Source organism: Orcinus orca, chromosome 1, assembly GCF_937001465.1.
Source record: "Orcinus orca chromosome 1, mOrcOrc1.1, whole genome shotgun sequence".
NCBI lineage: Eukaryota > Metazoa > Chordata > Mammalia > Artiodactyla > Delphinidae > Orcinus > Orcinus orca.
Window position 1 is genome coordinate 95,106,948 of NC_064559.1, and position 12,862 is coordinate 95,119,809.

Here is a 12,862-nt window from a genome sequence, read left to right on the forward strand (position 1 = left end):
TGTTCAAGTATCTAATTAGGTATAATTCTAACTATTATCAATGAGTAAAATAAATTCCAGTCTCCAGAGATCACATTAAAAACCTAATCTGGGGGCTTCCCTGGTGGCGCAGTGGTTGAGAGTCTGCCTGCTGATGCAGGGGACACGGGTTCATGCCCCAAGAGGCCTGCGTACCGCAAAAAAAAAAAAAACTAATCCGGACATATTACCTTTTCCAATACACTAACACATCAGGCTAAAAAAGGTGATTGATATGTAGTTACTCCACATTTAATTTTCTTCATCATTAGAAATATACCTAACATTAATACATTTCTTTAAGTAGATTACTTCAAAAAGTATCATAGGAAAACCACACTTTAGTCAGTGTTTTACTGATGTCCTTTTCTTCTACATTTCCAAGAAAAACCCAGACTAATGTAGCTTTACTAATGTCCCTTAAAAGAGAGAAAGAGAAATGTCAAAATATGTCCAAACAAATCTGCTTTACATTTCTAGAAATAAAAGAATGTCACTTAAACATGACAGTTTCTAATTTTTATACATAATTTTGTCCATCTAGACCTTAAGATTACATAACTAACATTCCAAAAATCACAACTTTTAAATATATATGAAATAAAGAAAGTATCTGGGTTATAAAAGATTTTAATATCAAATAAAGTATAATTTACATGATTAAAAGGTTTTGATTTCCATTCTACTTAGTGTAAGAAGCTGACAAAGTATAGTTTCTAAGTCAAATGATTTTTATCTTCTCATATTTCAAATGAAATGTTAATGGCCTAAAACTAAACAATCTGCCATGAATGACAATAAGCAAGGGTAGCACATATCATCAGCAAGTTATCAAATGTCACAAGTTCATATTTTTCTTGTTTGTGATCCCCAAACTGGCAGCATTTTCATTTCATCCACTCTGTTCTTATGTATTTGAAAAGCAGGTGTTATCCATCTACCACATGAGCACTGTTCACCATACCAGTTGAAAGAACCCAACTTGGCATTGCATTTGGGGCAAAGAAGCTGAAATAAAATAAATGTGTTACTTCATTCATTCACTTTTATACAAAACAAATAATTATCTTTGGTAATATATGATATAAAAACAGGTAAGACATGGCTCATACCTTCAAGGAGTTGATGGTCTAATCAGTGAGATGTAATGGCAATTTACTGTAATAGATAGTAGACTACAATAATTGTGTAAGAAGTATGTTGTACTCTGGGAGTTTAAAGGAGGAATAGATTAATTCCAGCATTAAGGGAGAAAGGTGAAGGTTGAGATGTGAAACAGAAGGTTTTGTGACTGTTTTGTGACTGTGGCACATGTGTTGACTTTTAAATCATCGACAAGCTATATAGAAAGTCTGGGCATAAAACTCAGAAACTAGAATTGATTACATAAATATCTTAAATTTTAGTTTGACAAAATATACCACATTCCTCAAAACAATTAAACATAGAGTTACTATATGATCCAGTAATTCCACTTCTAGGTATATACCCCAAAGAGATAAAAGCAGGAACTCAAACAGATATTTGTATACCCATGTTCATAGCAGCATTATTCACAATACTCAAAGGGAGGAAGCAACCCAAATGTCCATGGATAGATGAACGGATAAACAAAATGTGGGGCTTCCCTGGTGGTGCGGTGGTTGACAGTCCGCCTGCCGATGCAGGGGACATGGGTTCGTGCCCCGGTCCGGGAAGATCCCACATGCCGCGGAGCAGCTAGGCCCGTGAGCCATGGCCGCTGAGCCTGCGCGTCTGGAGCCTGTGCTCCGCAACGGGAGAGGCCACAGCAGTGACAGGCCCGCGTACCGGAAAAAAAAAAAAAAATGTGGTAGCCTATACATAAAATGGAATATTATTCAGCATTAAAAAGGAAGGGAACTCTGATACATGCTATAACATGGATGAACCTTGAGGACATTATGCCAAGTGCAATAAGCCAGTCACAAAAGGACAAATATATGTGTAATTCCACTTTATGAGGCACCTGGAGTACTCAAATTCATAAAGACAGAAAGTAGAATGGTGGTTGCCAGGGCCTGGTGGGGGTGGTATGGGGAATTAGTGTTTAATGCGTATGGCATTTCAGTTGGGGAAGATGGTGGTGACGGTTGCACAACAATGTGAATGTTCTCAAGGCTACTGTTAAAATGGTAAATTTATGTTATGAATATTTTACCACAATTTAGAAAACCCACATTCACAATATATGTATGTCATTTATGCTGTATACCTTCAACTTATACACTGCTGTATGTCAATTATATCTCAAAAAGCTGAAGAAAAAAATGTATCACAAAGCTGAGATAAAAGCAACAGACTGGAGAAAATATCTGCAACATATTACACGAAACATTAACTCTAGACTATATAAAGAACTCCTACAAATCCATTAGAAAAAGACAAAACCCACAGAAAAATGGGCCAAGGACCTGAAGGAAATTTACTGTAAAAGAAAATATAAATGGCTCATAAGTATATAAAGATGTTGGTCTCAGTAGTAGTCATGGAGATTCAAATTAAAACATTTTAGGATTAACATTTTTCATCTCACAGACTGACAGACTGACAAAACCTTACCAATTTTACAATATCCATTATGTCAAGGGTATGGGGAAATGAGTATATGCATTCAACATTAGTGAAAGGCAAATTTGTATGGGCATTGTTAATGTCAGCCCAGACTATCAGTAATATTTAAAATGTACACACTCCTCAAGCCAGGATTTCCACTTTTAGGTATATATTCTATAAGAAAATTCAAATAAGTGTACAAAGAAGTATGCACAAATGTGATCTAGAATATTTCACAAAAACGCCTTTATCTTGTGTTTTCCGGGTTAAATAAAAGCAGCAAGGGAATTCCCTGGCAGTCCAGTGGTTAAGATTCCACACTGCCACTGCTGAGGGCCCAGGTTCAATCCCTGGTTGGGGAACTAGGATCCCACAAGCTGCAAGGCACGCCCCAAAAAACAATAAACAAAAGCAGCAAGGCAAAAGCACAAGCCACAAAAGAAAAAAACAGATAAAGTGGACTTCAACAAATAATATCATCAAGAATGGGAAGTGACTGCTGTACAAGGTTTATTTGGTAGCGATAAAAATGGTGATAGCTGCAAAAACCTCCGTGAATATACTAAAAACCACTGAACTGTACACTTTCAATGGGTACATTATACGGTAAGTGAATTATACCTCAATAAAGCAGCATTATCTGAAACCATGGGTTTGAATATAGGGTACCTCTTTCTAGGCAAGACACTAACTAATGCAAACTAAGTTTCCTCACATATAAAATGTGAATAGATATGTGCTCGATTTTATAAAGTTATTGTATTCTTCAAATGAAATAATACAGTGAAAAGGTTTCATAAAATACTCACCATACAAACTTATACAAACTTTAAACATCATTACATCTTAGATTTAGAATATCTTTAGATTAATATCATGTAAACCTAAAGGAGAATTGTGGCTGTCACAGGATGCTCATATGAGCTGCATTCTTTAGAATTAACAGGAAATGAAAAAAAATCTCACAACAAACATACAAAACTGAAAAACCAAGAAAACAAATACACAAAGCCAAAAGAGAAAAAAAGGAAGATTAAGAAGAAATTTAAAATCTAATTTTAAAATCCTTGATTTGCCCTACTTCTTACAAAGTTCAAGTTTTGTTAAATATATTCTAATTAGTTTGTTAGTCTTAATTTGAAAAAATACAAACAATACCCTTAAAAGGAATTAATTAACTTAGACCAACAGCTTTCCACCAAAAGTGGTTCACTATTTTACATCAGCTCGTTTTTATTTGACTAATTTATCTTTGATAAAGTCTTATCTATATTAGAAAGATATTAAACTTTAGAAAGAAAGCAGTTAAGATGGAGTAAAATGCTAGTTAAAATATGGTTTAAAATGAAAGGAACAAAATATAGATGACATAATAAAACCGTAGAAAGTAAAACGTGTTCTCACCTGTCCATCCATCACTCCCAACAAACTGGATTCCATCCACTGCACAGGTTCAATGAAATAAGATGTACACTGAGCCTGACTCCCTGTAGTAAGCATGAAGGATGGTGTCATTCTCTTATGGGCAAAGGCTATAGGACCACTTCCTTCATTATGATCCAAAATGCTAGAACTTCGAAATAAAGATCGCCTGCAACCCCCAAACAAACAAAAACATTAATGACTTGCAAAAGGATGAAAAAATAGATTAAATGTGCAGTTATTTCTTAGGGGGCAAATTAATATAACATTGATTATGCTACTTTAATTTTCAATAACTTCTACAAGTAACTGCATTACTTTTAAGAATTCATATTCTTCTTGAAACCAGATTTGAATATGAAATTTCTGTATTATTCAATTAAACAAATTCCTCCTACTAGATTTTAAGAAACTGAAACTTTCAGTACTTTTCAGCTACTGAGACAAAATAAAATCTCCAGAAGATACAAAATATTTTACCTGCACTTTCTACATTTGTAGAGAACCCCATCTTTCAATCCTTGTGTAATGGCGGATGGGTCAACAGCAAAGAGTTCTTGAGGTAAGTTCTGCAATTCTACATGACACAAAATGTATCCATTTGTCAAAATCAACTCTGCATTTTCAGACAAAATTCAGCTAATGTCAAATTGAGGCAAGTAGTGCTAACTTCAGAAATTAAAATATATATATATTCTCCATTGTTGAGAAATCAGGATGAGGTAGGAGGGCACAGTGATCAAGCCCTTGGGTTTCAGGTACAGACTGCCTGAGTTCAAATTCAAGCCAGCCACTTACAAACCTTGTGACCCTGAACAAGCTATTTCTTGCTAAACCATGGTTTCAAAAGGAAATAAATACCTATCTCAAGGGGTCGCTGGAAAAAGGGATAATGCACCTGAAACATTTGGTGTCAGAGTAAACAGCATCTAGAAAGGACCAAACACATACTACCAATTATTACTCACCTGGATACTTCTCTGTAACCTTTTGTAAACGATACTGTTTATAAATTGCACTAGAGGTATCTACTTCACATCCCATTGCCTGGTATAATTTCAGTTGCCACTCAAACCCCTCATTCATCCTGCAAGGACAAACAAACATAGTTAATTTTTCTTTAAATAAATAAAATCACATCACAAAAGCAGAATTATTACTACGACAAAGAACTCACTTAGCCTCTGGTTTGATAGTCTTAAGGTTTTCATAGGCTTTTTCAAAGGTAAGTTGGTCAGTCTTCATCATAAAAGCAGTCATTACAGCCACACTTCGACTGACCCCTGCGTGACTGAAAAAGAAACCTTTAAAATATCAAATAGCAACAATTAAAAAAACCCAGCCCCCCACTAATGGTAAAGTTCAGGTCCACTTCTTGTCTGCTTCTTCTACTCAAATAAACCCTTTGCCTCTGAATTACTACTGCTGTACGAAAGAATTATTCCCTTATTTCCTTATTCATTTTGAATTCTGAACCATATGAAGGTATTACCTATTCAAAAATAATTACACTAATTTTTTTTAACATTTTATAATGGCTTCAGAAAAAATCTAAACTCCTTTGCTGGCTTTAAGAGCCCTGGAGATCTGATCCCAGACTTCTTTCCCTTTTATCACTACCTTATGTCCTTTATGTAATATTTAGAACAAATGCTGGCAGTAAAAGTGCTGGCTCAATAAATGTAAACTATCGTTATTACACTCTTTTTGCCATTGCTATCACCTACTCCATCTTTCCCCTAGGAATGGCTTAGGGATCCTTTACATCCTAACCAATTTTTCTCTCCCCAAATTTCCCCTACATCAGCCACCCCGCCTCAAACAAAAGCAATGAAAATAATTTCCTCTGAAGTTTGAATAACCTTAACCTTTGTTAATCTCTTACTACACACCTCGCATCCTAGTCTGCATTACAATAATCTGGGTATGTGTGTGGCCTCTCGTGGACAGATTTAAACTCTGTAAGTGCAGGGACTTTTGTCATTTACCTGAAGATTCCTCCTACCTCCGAAACAAAACTCAGCGACTGCAGGATGAACCAACACAAACTGAATGAATGAAAGCCTGCACGCCATCAGGGGCCCGCCTCCTGCCCGATCCTCTCTCAGACACAAGCCTGTGCGAGAGGGAGGAGGAGAAGGTTCTAGTGGCCGACAGCCCCTTCGTCCTCTTCTGGGGCCTGGGAGAAGGGTGAGGGGGGGCAGGCTGGAAGCGTGGCGGGGTTGCTCTCCCCACGGACCCGGCCACTCACCAATGCACCAGCACCGCGCGGCCCTCGGCGCGGGCCTGGCCGATGAAGGCCACGCACCGGTCCAGATGGCTAAGCAGGTCGGTCTCGGGTTTGTCCAGCGCTGGCACGAAGAGACTCCGTAGACCCTCGACCCCAGCCCCCGTGTTGAAGTCGGTCTCCTCCGAGTCGACCGTCAGCACGGCCGTGATGCCCGCCTCCCTCAGGTGGTCCGGCTCCGCGACTGCCGCAGCTCCACCCAGGAACAGCCCCGGCCGCACCTCCAGCATGTGCTCAGCGGAGCTGGCCCGGGTCCGGCTGCCGGCCGTGCGCTCGCACCCATGGCTCTCGTACTGAGGTTCCAACATGGCGGCGCCCGGAGGCCGGACTGAGGAGGGCCCTACCATCGAGTAGGGGGTCGGCTAGAACGTCCCTCATCTAGGACCGGCCGGCCTGAGTTGCGCTGCCGCTCCCTCGTGGGACCACGTCGACCGCGGGAATGTGGATTTACTGGGGGAAGGTGACGTTACTGCGGCTGGGGCGGAGCTAAACCCCGTTCAAAACCGCTTCTGGAGCCTTGTCTCTACCCGGCTCCTCCAACTTGGTGGGATAGGATAAACTAACGCTAATACAGGGCTTCTCAGGCTCTTAGTGTTGAGATTTTCTGGATTTTCTGCAGGAGCAGAAAATGGACTCAAACTGAAATGATGGTCACACCAACTGAATCAGCAGCATAATTGTATGCATTTGAAATAAAACATTTTTTCAATGCTTATGAAGCCATTTGTTTGTAGTTCTTCTCTTGGGACTATTTTTCCTTTTTCTTTTCCTTTTTGTCCCGTTTTTTATTGGTATGTGAATCCTTTTCTTGTTGATGTATACTGTTCTATATATTTGAAGATATTAATCCCATGGTTTTGTGTGTCAGTGCCCTCCAGCCAAAGACCACCAAGAATCCACCTGTAGTTAAGTAAATTGGGTTTATTACTCAACCATGAACTGGAGAATTTCGGGAAATCTAGGTAAGAGAGTGTTAGGAAGATCCTATTACAGGATTTGAGCTTGTATTAGATGAGTTTGGGCTAAGGGTCTAAGGGACTAAGCATCTAAAGAAGCAGGACTTTGCTCTGGATTGGATGCTGTCAGGAAGTGGGGGTGATTCTATCACTGGGTATCTTAATAAATCTTACCTAAGGGAGGAAAGGCTAGAGAGACACTAAAGCTGTAATTGGTCAAGAAGTAGCAGTCAGTCATGGTCCTGGCATAAAGACCAAAACATGTTTGGCATTTTGAAGTTGGACAATGTTCCTGTTTTATCTGTGTTCAGACATGATTACGGTGGTCTTGCTTTTGTTTTAAGGGCATAAAAAGATTTATTACTCACATAATGAGGCTTTCTGGAGATAGCAGGGTGACTCACAAGTAGGTCCAAAAATGAATTGAGAAAGCAGAGACAGAAAACTGGCTTGGGGTTTTTATTGCTGTTAGAGTATGGGCCCAGAGTGAGGATTCCCACATGAGCAGGGAATTTCATGGTGGTCTTGTTTTTGTCTTTCTTCATCATGAGCTCAGTGTTGCCTTGTCTGGGTTGATGTCCTGTGAAATTGTTTATATTCAGCAGGAGGGGAAAAACACCTAACTGTGAGTGCCCAGCCAGCTGTAGCAACACTAAGGAAGATCTACCTCGTAGTTCCAGGCCAGTTCCTGGATGCCAGGGCTTGCTTTTGTCTTTCTCATATATAACTTTATAATTTTCAGAGAGATTGAGATTCGGGGCAGGGACACTTGAGCCCCATCCAAGTCAGATGGAGGAAGCAGCAAATGCTTCTGCTTGGGAACACTTAAGTGGGCAGCCTGCAGGGATAGAGGAAGAGTGCTAACTTCCCTTACTCCCACCACAGGCTGTGAACCTCTTCAGGGTTAGGACTTTGCTTTTTCATCTTTGTATCCCCCACAGAATTTAGGCTAATGGTGCTGGTTACTCCATCTTTTGAATGTTAGAAATGGAAGGGAAAGGAGTACCAGAAGAGACACTCCTTCCCTCTCAATGCCATTTCCTTCCCCATCCCAAAGGGTTTACCTCAAGGGCTCACTTAGCGTTTTTGCCTGGAGAGTCATGTTAGCGGTCTTCTGAGCCCCCAGTTGAATCAACTCAACCTTTCTCACTTTACAATCCTGGAAACATCTACTATGTGTCGGGCACTACAGTAGATGCTGAGGCTACAAAATGAATAAGAGTCTTTGCCCTCGAGGAACTTAGAGAAAAAGCTGGAATAAAAGATAAGTAAATAGCCCAATTATTGTTCTGATAGAAGTAAGGGCAAATTACTAAGGAAGCATGTGGGAGCTGGGCATCTAACCCTAATGGAAGGGGAGTAATCAAGGATAGCTTCCCAGAGGAAATGATGCTTGATCTAGGTCTTGTAGGATAAATGGGAATTTGTCGGGCAAAAAGGAGGGAGGTGAGGCACTTGCTTAATTCTCCCAGCACATTCCAAAGAGAAGTCTGTCTTCAGGAGGACTGCCCTTGACCAGCTCCTGGGAGACAATCTCTGAGCCCTCAGAATAGCCTGCCTGATAAAATTGTTTTTGAATGCCTGAAGCCCTGGGCCATGCTGTATCAGTTTGACCTCTGGGAGGCTGGAGATGGAGTAGTTATGCTCAGTCGTGCAGGAGCTGCATGCCTATGTGAATGGCCCCCAATAAAAACCCCGGATACCAAGTTTGGGTAAGCTTCCTGTCTGGCCATACTTCAAGTGTGTTGTTACACGTCATCACTGGGAGAAAGAAGCAAGTGCCTCTGTGACTCCACTAGGAGGGGGTATCTGGAAGCTTTCACCTGGCTTCTCTTGGGCTTCACCAACGCACCTTTTCTCTTTGCTGATCTGAATCTGTATTCTTTCACTGGAATAAGCCATAACTTTGTATAATTGCTCTTCTGAGTTCTGCAAATCCTTCCAGTGACTCAGCAAGCCTGAAGGAGCCTGGTGACCCCTGACACGGCATCCATTGTCTAGTATAGTGAAAACTAGAAACATCTAAATGAATGCAAGTAATGGAGTGGTTAAAGAAGGTGTTTTATCCATTCAATAAAATACTAGGCAACTATTTAAAAAGATAACAAAGGAAGTGGTTGATGCTAGCTATATTATAACATTTTTAAAGATGGTTTACAAATAGAAAGCATGTCTGAGCATATATATGTGTATATATATATATGTATGTATGTATAGGAATATATACATATGAACTGTTAACAGTGGTTATTTCTGGGAGCTGGCATGAGGAGACTTACATGATAGGCTTTATACACTTCTTTCTATATAGTTTTAATCTTTTTTCAACAGGTATTATTAAAATTATTCACTGTTAACAATCATAGGTATTGACATTCTGGAAAAATGGGGGGAAAAAGAATTAAGGGTTAATTTCCTGGGCATTTTATTAAGATATCCTAATCATTCCCTCAGCTTTATTAGTTTTCTGTTGGGAATGAGCTTTTCTTCCTCAACGCCCTAAAATGAATATAGTTTCCTTCAAGGATGGAAGTAAGAGACACTTCTGAATTGTTGTTGAATACCCACAAAGCCCGGCTCAGTGAATATCTGTATCTGGGGGAATAATAACGCCTCAATTCCTGAGGCTGAAGTGTATTTACCAGCTTCTGTATTTTTCCTCCTAGCCACTAGTTGGCACCATGTGCCCTTTGGCAAGATACATTTTCTGTACCTCCCTTGAAACAGGGGAAAATGAATATGGCGACATGCAAAAAAGCAGGGTGTTAGGCCCAGGGAAGGAAATTCGTCTTTAGAGGGGCAGCTGGGTTGCTTCCTGTCAAGGAGAAGAGAAGAGGCTCTATGTCCTAGCACTGGTAGGTGCACGTGTGCGCGCACACACACATGCACGATGTATCTGTTCATTTTATTACGAGCAAGTCTACATCATTGATAAGCATGAATTAGGCAAAAATTCTAAGAGATAGTCTAGTATGCTGTGGTTTGCATTTTAAGAAGACACCCACGCATTCTATGTAATATGGCCTAATCACACGAGAATACACATCACCCAGCCTTCCTGTTCTTTGGTTTTCTTCTAGAGCACAGTCACAAGTATGATTCATCACTTTCATCTTTAAAAATATTTGCTGTAAGTGCATATCTGTGCTGAGCAATGAGCAGGGAAACTTCCCCTCTTCTGCCCCATTGCCTCCCCATCATGGTCCAAAGACAAGTTCCTCTTTCTATCTCCAACATGTTGCCTAGGCCCTCCTACACCCAATGAATTATCAGTAAATGTTTGCCAATTATGTTCTTAATGGGGCTTAAGATCTAGGACAGTTATGAAGATACACATGAAATGTACTTTAAGATCCCCAAATCAAAATGTTGACGAAAAATATAAATGGGTGATAATAACATAATTCTATTACTTTTTCTGTGTTCATGAGTAGGAGGTGTATACTTACAAAATGGTGAGTTCAGATTTGGTACTGTCTTTGAGGGGCACAGTCTGAAGACAGAGAAAACCCAAGTCTGAATCCCAAACTGCTTCTGACCCTATTACCTATTAATATGTGATTGTATGCCTGTAGAAAATTATATGATTTCTCTAAGCCTCAGTTTCTTCACCTGCAAAATAAGAGTAATTATAGCCATATTACAGAGTTCTAACACGAATTAACTTATCAACATGTATTATTAGTGGGAGAAAGAAATCCCAAGCTGAACCATTGCATCAGAAGCAGCTCGGAGAGGATTCCATGCAGGAGAGGCTGAGCTGTGGTGAGGGAGATATGGCTGCAGATGGCTTGTCTTGAGGAAGCTGTTGAGCAGAGATAAATTGCTGAGCGTGATCAGTCCAGGAATTCAATGGTCATGAGATTTAACAGAAAGTGGATCCTAACTACCCATCCAGCTACAACCACACCCTGAAGTCCACTTATTTTTTTTTTTTTTTGCGGTACGCGGGCCTCTCACTGTTGTGGCCTCTCCCGCTGCGGAGCACAGGCTCTGGACGCGCAGGCTCAGCGGCCATGGCTCACAGGCCCAACCGCTCCGCAGCATGTGTGATCTCCCCGGACCGGGGCACGAACCTGTGTCCCCTGCATCGGCAGGCGGACTCTCAACCACTGTGCCACCAGGGAAGCCCCCTGAAGTCCACTTATTAATGTAGAGTCTGTGTCTTGGTAAAGATGTGTCCTCCTTCCCTAGAAGGGCATCTATTGTCAAGATTCTGAGGGAATAATTTCAGCTCCACAAACCCTGGGACCAGAGATGACTGAATAAAGTTGAAGCCCCCTCGTTATGTAAGGACAACTTGGTCAGCTGATCCAACAACTCCTCCTGCCTTATTCCCAACTGCGTCCCCCACTCACCCCCAGTATTTACAAACTCATCACATTGTAGGACTATCCATTTGAGGAATACTAGGGCAGGAACTGGCTGATGATATCTGGGTCATGCTCTCAGTTCCTTTTTTGACTCAAGGAGAAAGTGGTAAACAAAGAGTCAGATGAGTAGAGCAAAGGAGATCACAGATGTTCCCTGTTGCGTGTCAGAGGTTTGTTGGGTTACATTTTGCAGAACTCCTCTCCCTTCATTCTTCCCCAAACAAAATACAGAGAATGGCCACAGTTGCCCCTTCCCAACGTCACAACCTTTGGAGCTCTCTTGCAGTCTAAATGTAGTCAAGTGTGTTGTAATGGAAAGAGCTCTGGACTTGTATGCACAAGTCCTAGACTTAAGTTTTGGTTCCATCATGTATTAATTATATAACGTGGCCAAGCCAGTTAAGCCCTCTGAGTTTCAATGGCCCCACCCCAAAAAGGCAAGGCTAATAATGCCTGCTCTAACATTCCCTAGATGATTTTAAACTATAAAAATCGGAAATCCTATAAACTTTTGGTCAGTCCACAGAATATTTCTAAATCCTTTAAAATGTTGTTCCTTGCCCCCCCTTACTACCAAATATACTCTGCTGCTGCTTCTAAGTGTGTTTCATATGCACTGACTCATATCTTTCAAGATGTATTTCTTTGCCCACACCTTCCAATAATTACTCATCACCAGCCATGAGAACTGAAAACAGAGAGGCCATTTATAAATGTTCAAGCTGGCAGGAGGAAACTGCCCAAATAAAGGGAAAAAAACTAGATTTGGATGTTCAATAGAAGCATTTTTATATGATCCCAAAGTGGGAATAAGATGAAGCCCTTAGACTCACGTTTCCACTATGCAGACAGGGGTGCGAATACCCAAATCATGTGTTAAACTGACAGTACAAACAAAACGCTTGGGGGCTCAGACAGAAAAAAAAAATAGTAACTTATTTTGGCTGGAGGAAACTGGGAAAAATTCTCTGGGAAGGTGGCATTTGAGTTGGGTCTTTCCCACAGGTGAAGGAGAGAGAGATGAGGGAGAAAGGAATGGAAAGGTGCTGGAAAGACAGAGAGCACTGAGGGGGAAGGCGCAGGGATATGAGGGCTAAGACACTTGAGAATGTTTCATTAAGTATATGCCCAATATGTCTGAAAATGAACGATTTGTTTTGAGATTTCACAAGCGATCCTGGGACATGTGTTCAGTCCCACTGGCCACATCCAGTCCTCATAGCGGCCATGCA

At 40.7% G+C, this 12,862-nt stretch overlaps 1 protein-coding gene across 1 annotated transcript; it reads right to left on the reverse strand.

The window, feature by feature from the left end:
- Positions 1–632: 632 nt before the first annotated feature.
- On the reverse strand, positions 633–6,765 carry DUSP12 (dual specificity phosphatase 12). The gene is made up of 6 exons (XM_004282021.4): positions 6,266–6,765; positions 5,192–5,305; positions 4,983–5,101; positions 4,495–4,591; positions 3,997–4,183; positions 633–1,026 (listed from the first exon to the last, which is right to left on the reverse strand). Exons 1-6 carry the CDS (start codon positions 6,646–6,648, stop codon positions 865–867), a joined length of 1,062 nt encoding a protein of 353 aa, XP_004282069.2. The 5' UTR covers positions 6,649–6,765; the 3' UTR covers positions 633–864.
- Between the last annotated feature and the right edge of the window lie 6,097 nt (positions 6,766–12,862).